The following is a 7,500-nucleotide window of genomic DNA, read 5'->3' as shown; positions in this document are numbered from 1 at the left end:
GGGTGGAAGTTTGAAAAAAAAACTGGTGGAAAGTTTTTATATTTTTTGTTCATGTTATAAGGCACACTCCGTCAACAAATTAATAAGCAAACAGACGCACGCGCGCGCACAAAATGATATTCAACACAGACACACAAGCACACACACACACACACACACACACACACACACACACACACACGCATGCACGCGCGCTTGCGGGCGCGCACGAACAAACGTCAAAAACAAACAGACAAAAACCCAAGACACATCTAACCAACCAACCAATTATCCACCTTCCCAACCAACCACCGAACCAACCAAACCATTTACACATCAAAAACTCCTCATCTTAAACAACCATAATAACAACAACAACATCAACAAAAACGAAAGAAAGATAGAAGAAGAAATTGCAAAGACCTCATGCGCCCTTGAAGTTAGAATCCAGACCCAATGGATTCTATCGATTCTTCTCACAACTTCAAAAGTCAGCCGACCCCAGGAGAGAGAGAGAGAGAGAGAGAGAGAGAGAGAGAGAGAGAGAGAGAGAGAGAGAGAGGGAGGGGACAGCCTCTGCCAAAGAACATCTTCATCGAGACGAGCAATGCCAATCATTTCTTTTAAAATCTTCTTTCCGTTTCATCTCTTTGCCTGCATTTATTTTGCGGCCGAGTGTGGATTTTTTTTTTTTTTTTCGAATTAACTTATCGGGCTGTCATTAAATAGGACGCATACATACATACATACATACATACAACTTGAATAAGAAAACACGATTAGGGTTGAAGAAATGGGACTTGAAATGCAGCTTTATATCGAACTGACTTTTTGTGTTTTTTGTGTGTGTTTAAAATACTGAATTTATACATAGATAAATAAACATAGATAAATGAAGAGTAAAATCAGGCTAACTTTTCTATGAAAAAAAAAGCCAGACTAAACCAAAGTAAACCAAAGCAGACAACCGAACTGCACTGAACAGCACATAACATAATGCAGAACGTTATATTCCACTACTACTAGTGCTACTACATTGGCTCCCCACTGAAGCGAGAATTGTATACAAAGTTGCGCGTCTCTGCTATTCTGTTTTCCGCTCCGTAGGACCAACATATCTTTCTGACCTTATCAGTGTTCACACTCCCGCAAGAAATCTCCGCTCTTCCTCTGACTGTTACCTTTTGAAACTTCCTCGGGTCAATACAAGAACCTATGGTGAACGTTCTTTTTTCTTTGCTGCTCCTCACATCTGGAACAACCTTCCTCATCATATCCGTGCATTTGATTCTATCTCTGCTTTTCGCACATCACTACAAACTCATCTTTTTAAAACCTATCAATAAGCACTCTCACTTTCCTTGTTCTCCAACACCACGCATGTCAGCTCAATTTGGATGCATGAAGAGTGGGAAAGGGAGGGTGTGTGTATGCGTGTGTGTGGGGGCGTGGGGGTGGGGGGGGTGGGGGGGGGGGGGGGTGGGGGGGGGGGGGGGGGGGGGGGGGGGGGAGGTGGTTGAGAAAGAGTGGTCATGAATGATTTATGTAATTTGTAATATTTCTCTTTCATGTAAGGTGCCCTGAGCTCTTAGACAGAAAGGGTGCTATATAAATGTATAATATTATTTTCATTCTTATTATAATACTAACATATGCTCACTGCAGAGTGACGATAAGACTTTCCAGGCAGGGAGCTCAAGGCGTATACGATATAAAGTCATACATACATACATTACCATGCACAAACAATCTGTGTGAACACACACACACACACACACACACACACACACACACACACACACACACACACACACACACACACACACACACACACACACACACACACACACACAATGACAGACGAGAACAGCGAATAACTCTGACCTTCAGAGGAGAGTCTTTGGGCAGCCCTAGCCCGTACTGGTCATCCCCGAACACCTTGGAGATGAGTTTGAGCTCACAGGAGGGGGCCAAATGTGCCCGGGCGTAATCCAGAATGGGGTAATCCCCTAGGTAGGCCTCCAGTTTGCCCTTACTGCACAGAACAATGAGAAAGAGTGAGTCAGTGTGTTGTGTGTGTGTGTGTGTGTGTGTGTGTGTGTGTGTGTGTGTGTGTGTGTGTGTGTGTGTGTGTGTGTGTGTGTGTGTGTGTGTGTGTGTGTGTGTGTGTGTGTGTGTGTGTGTGTGTGTGTGTGTGTGAATGTCTGTGTGTCTCTGTTCCTTTTCTGTCTTCCCCACTTTCTATGTATATATATATATATATATATATATATATATATATGTCTGTCTGTCTGTCTGTCTCACACACACACACTCCTGGGGCCAGCTGACTTTGTGTGTGTGTGTGTGTGTGTGTGTGTGTGTGTGTGTGTGTGTGTGTGTGTGTGAAATGAGATGAGATGAGATAGAAAAGAAAGAGTGGTTAGAAAGAGAGTAGGTGGGGGGGAGGGGGAGGGACGAAACAGGAGCAGGGGAGAGATGGAAGAAGAGGGAAGGAGGGATCGAAAAAGATGGAGAGAGAAAGGGAAGGAGAGAGAGAAAAAATGAAGGAGAGAGAGAGAGAGAGGGGGGTAGGTGGGCAGAGAGACCGATAGAGAGAGAGAGAGAGAGAGAGAGAGAGAGGGGGGGGGGAGAGGGGGGAGGGGGAGCAGAGAGACAAACAGAGAGACGGAGAGAGAGGAGGTAAGGAGGAGGAGGAGGAGGAGGTTGTGAAGGTAGAGGAGAAGAATAATACTGAATGAATCAGTAAATGAATGAATCTTTGATTAGCAAAGAATTAGCAACGATGTTGCTTATCTTTAATTAGCAAAGATGGAAAAAAAAATTGTCATAATGATGACAGCATAAATATTGCATAATGATGTAATGATGATGATGATGATAACAATAGAAAAAAAAAACGAAAAAAAAAAAAAAAAAAACGATGAAGAAGAGAACAGAATGAGGAGAATTACTGGTTCATCCCACTACCAACAACAAGATAATGGAAAGAATTATTATTGCATGATAAATCATGTAAGTGCGCACGCACGCACGCACCACACACACACACGCACCACACACACACACACACACACACACACACACACACACACACACACAGAGGAAGAAGTAGAAGAAGAAGAAAATGATGATGATGATGATGATGATGATGATGATGATGATGATGATGATGATGATGAAAATATTGACGAAGGAAAAAAGACAAAGCCGATGATCCAGGTGAAAAGTTTTGCTGTTTTGTTTTTGTGTTTTTTTCTTTTCTTTTTTCCATCACACATTTTGCAGTGACAGTATTCACTTACACCATGCTTCACTTTGTTATTGTGCTGAGTTATTATTATTATTATTATTATTATTATTATTAGTAGTAGTAGTAGTAGTAGTAGTAGTAGTAGTAGTAGTAGGAGTAGCAGTAGTAGTAGCAGTATGTGCATTTACGCCTACAATCGTAAACTAGTAGAATGATAAATAACATTAGAATTAAAAAAAAAAAAAAAAAAGATAAAGAAATCAGTGAATGCATAGAAAGAAGAACTAATGAACAAGCAATCGAAACAGAACAAAACAAAACAAAACAAAACCCAACAAAATAGAAACCAAAATAATACTAACCTGAATGAGCAGATATTTAAATGAATAATTATACAGATGAACACAATAATTACATCCGCTCCCCCCCACCCCCAACCCCACCCCCACCCCCATCCCACCCCCCGAAAGAAAAACAAAACGAGACAAAAATCCGAATTATTATAATTATGACTGAATGAACGGCCAAATCAATGTGTATCAAATAGATAGAGAAATAAATTGATTGAGTAATAGATAAACACACACACATACACACACACGCACCCCCCCCCCCCCCCCCCCCCCCCCCCCCCCCCCCCCCAAAAAAAAAAAAGCTGCACGCAGGAAAAAATTCCAAAAAGAAATGGGTGGCGCTGCAGTGTAGCGACGCGCTCTCCCTGGGGAGAGCAGCCTGAAATTCACACATTTCTTTTGTGACAAAAAGAGAAATACAATACAACACAATACAATACAATACAACACAACACACACACACACACACACACACACACACACACACACACACACACACACATATATATAATGTGTGTGTGTGTGAGTGTGTGTGTGTGTGTGTGTGTGTGTGTTTGTGTGTGTGTCTGTGTGTGTGTGTGTGTGAATAGATAAACAAGTGAAAAATTAGATAGTATCGTCCAAGTAAACTTTCTATTCACACCCCCACCAACCCCACTCCTCTCTGTGTGTGTGTGTGTGTGTGGTGTGTGTGTGTGGTGTGTGTGTGGTGTGTGTGTGTGTGTGTGTGTGTGTGTGTGTGTGTGTGTGTGTGTGTGTGTGTGTGTGTGTGTGTGTGTGTGTGTGTCCCTGTGTGTGGCTGTCTCTCTCGATGTCTCTCTTAATCTTTCTTTAAGAGTCTGTTCTCGCCAACGCCGTTGTTGTCTGCCCATTCGCTCTTATCCCGCTTCTCTCCCTTGCTCCACTTTTCTCCTCCATCCTTTGCTGATTTATCCCCCTTTTGGTGCTGTCTATCCCCCCCCCCCCCCCCTGTACCCCCCTCCCCTCGCCCCCCCTGACACCCAGACACACCACCCTCCCTTTGTCTGGTCCGCTACAACCATCTTGTCTCTGTCTCCCCGCTGTCTGTCTGTCTGTCTCTGTTTCACTGTCTCTCTGTATCCCCCGCCCCCTCCCCCCCCCCTTTTCTATCTCTCTCTCTCTCTCTTTTCGCCCCTCTCTCCTAACCAGCCTGAGATCAACAAAACAACAACAACATGAGCAGCAGCAACAACAACAACAACAACAGCAGCATCAACGGCTACAACAAACATCAGAAACAGCAACACCACCTCTGCTAGCTGCTTCCACCTCCACCAAAACCAACACCATCACCACCACCACCACCACCAACGACAGCAACACCACCACCAACAACATCAGTACCAAAATAATAAATGATGGGTAGGGCAGGAGACGACGACGACGACGAAGAAAAAAAAAAAAAGAAGGACGAGGAGAAGGAGAAGAAGAATGAAAAGGAGGAGAACAGAAGGAAAGGAATAAGAAGGAGAAAAAGAAGAAGGAGGAGGCGGGGGGGAAGGAGAAGAAGAAGAAGTAGGAGGAGGAGAGGAAGAAGTAGAGGAAGAAGTAGGAGGAGGAGGAGATGAAGAAGAAGTGGGAGGAGGAGAAGGAGGAGAAGGAGGAGAAGAAGAAGAAGTAGGGGGGAAGGAGGAGGAGGGGAAAGAAGAAGAAGAAGAAGAAGGAGGAGGAGGGAATGGAAGAGAAGAAGAAGAAGACGAAGAAGAAGAAGAAGAAGAAGAAGAAGAAGAAGAAGAAGAAGGAGGAGGAGGAGGAGGAGGAGGAGGAGGAGGGAATGGAAGAGAAGAAGAAGAAGAAGAAGAAGAAGAAGAAGAAGAAGAAGAAGAAGAAGAAGAAGAAGAAGAAGAAGAAGAAGAAGAAGGAGGAGGAGGAGGAGGAGGAGGAGGAGGAGGGAATGGAAGAGAAGAAGAAGAAGAAGAAGAAGAAGAAGAAGAAGAAGAAGAAGAAGAAGAAGAAGAAGAAGAAGAAGAAGGAGGAGGAGGAGGAGGAGGAGGAGGGAATGGAAGAGAAGAAGAAGAAGAAGAAGAAGAAGAAGAAGAAGAAGAAGAAGAAGAAGAAGAAACAACAACGACAACAGTAACAACAATCAATGGCGCACAGCTCTCAGCAGTGTCAGTAGCAGACCCCAGCCCCCGCCTGGCGCCCAGAAAGCAGCAGAAGGTGAAACAGAAACCTCCATAAATCTACCTGCAAAGTCCCCGCACTTCCCTCCCCCTCCCCCCTCGCATCCTCCTCCTCACCATTTTTCTTCTTTGTCTTCCTCCCTTCCTCCTCCTCCTCTTCCTTCTCCTCCTCCTCCTTCTTCTCTTCCTCCTCATCCCCCTCCACCTCCTCCTTCTTCTTCATCTTCACCCTCCTTCTCCTCCTCCTCCTTCTTCTTCCCCTTCTTCTCTTCCTCCTTCTTCTTCTGTTCCTCCCCTTTCTTCTTCTTCCTCTCCCCTCCTCCTCCTCCTTCTTCTTCTCCCCCTCCACCTCCCCCTTCTTCTTCATCTCTTCCCCCACCCTCCTCCTCCTCCTCCTTCTTCTTCCACCTCCTCCTCCTCCTCTTTCTTCTTCTTCTTCTTCCTCTTCTTCTTCTCCTCTTCCTCCTCCTTCCCGTCTTCCTCCTCCTTCTTCTTCCTCCACCTCCTCCTCGTCCTCCTCCTCCTTCTTCTTCTCCTCTTTCTCCTCCTCCTTCTTCTTCCTCTTCTTCTTCTTCTCTTCCTCCTCCTTCCCTTCCTCATCCTCCTTCTTCTTCCTCCACCTCCTCCTCCTCCTCCTCCTTCTTCTTATTCTCCTCCTCTTCCTCCTCCCCCTCCACCTCCTCCTTCTTCTTCATCTCCCCCTCCTCCTCCTTCTCCTCCTCTTTCTTCTTCTCCTCCTCCCCCCCCCCTGCCCCTCCTCCTTTTTTTATCTCCCCCTCCTCCTCCCTTTTCTTCTTGAAGAGGAAGATGACAGAATGGGTAAGACTCTTATCTGTCAATGCAGTGTCCCTGAGTGTCTGGGTTCGAATCCTCGTCTCGCCCCCCCCCCCTTTCTCCCCAAATTTGGACTGGCAAAAATCAAACCGAGCGTTTGATCATTTGGAGGAGGCGACGATACACCGAATGGGGTGGGGGTGGTGTCAAAGCTAACGCCTTTATGGAGGGGGTTGGGGGGTGGGGAGAAAAGTCAGCGACACCAACCTCTTTCCTGCTTATTGCTGTTCTCTCTCTGTGTGTGTGTGTGTGTGTGTGTGTGTGTGTGTGTGTGTGTGTGTGTGTGTGTGACTCACTGTCCTATCCATCTGTCAATCTTAGTGTATGGGGGGAGTGAAGGGGTGCTGTCAGTGTGTGTGCACGCGTGTGTGTGTATGTATGTGTGTGCGCTCGCACGCGAGCGTCAGTGTGTGTATGCATGTGTGTGCACAGATGTGGGTGTGTGTGGAGGGCCGGGGTGTGTGTGTGTGTGTGTGTGTGTATGTGTGTGTTTTCTTCATTATGTTTTCAGTTCTGCATGAAAACCTTCTCCTTTCATTTATGTGTGTGCTATTTGTAATAGATGTAGATTAGCAAGGACAGATTGGAAGAATAGGCAATGCCTAAAATCTTAATCCTTGAATAAAAACGTTTTGAGTTCTGAGTTCTGAGTTCTCTTGAGGAAGGAGGTTTGGAAGAATGGGTCAGGGAGGGTCTGGCTTTGTAGAACCCCCGCTCTCGCTCTTTCTCCCACGTTTGACTGGGGAAAAATCAAACTCTCATTACTCATTTTACTTATTCCCTCGACCGCTGGGGTCGTTGGGGGGGAGGGGGGGACATGAGGAAGATGTCATAGCTCGCCACGCCGTTCTGTTGGCAGCTGTCGTGAGGAGATCTGGCATCGTCATTTTGGTCCATTCCTTGACGTTGTCGGACCAGCTTTTTCTCTGCCGCCCCC

General features: G+C 45.7%; 1 protein-coding gene across 1 annotated transcript in view; it reads right to left on the bottom strand.

Annotated features, from left to right (window-relative positions):
* Positions 1-7,500, bottom strand: part of LOC143294622 (glutamate receptor ionotropic, NMDA 3A-like) — a gene marked incomplete at its 3' end in the record, with an annotated part of 236,914 nt that overhangs the window by 40,446 nt on the left and 188,968 nt on the right. Inside the window, 1 exon segment of the mRNA XM_076605998.1 lies at positions 1,864-2,014. Coding sequence (XP_076462113.1) covers positions 1,864-2,014 — 151 coding nt within the window.

The sequence above is a fragment of the Babylonia areolata genome, chromosome 20, assembly GCF_041734735.1.
Source record: "Babylonia areolata isolate BAREFJ2019XMU chromosome 20, ASM4173473v1, whole genome shotgun sequence".
NCBI lineage: Eukaryota > Metazoa > Mollusca > Gastropoda > Neogastropoda > Buccinidae > Babylonia > Babylonia areolata.
Note: the sequence above shows the minus strand (reverse complement) of the source record. Positions and strands in the feature narration are given on the sequence as shown.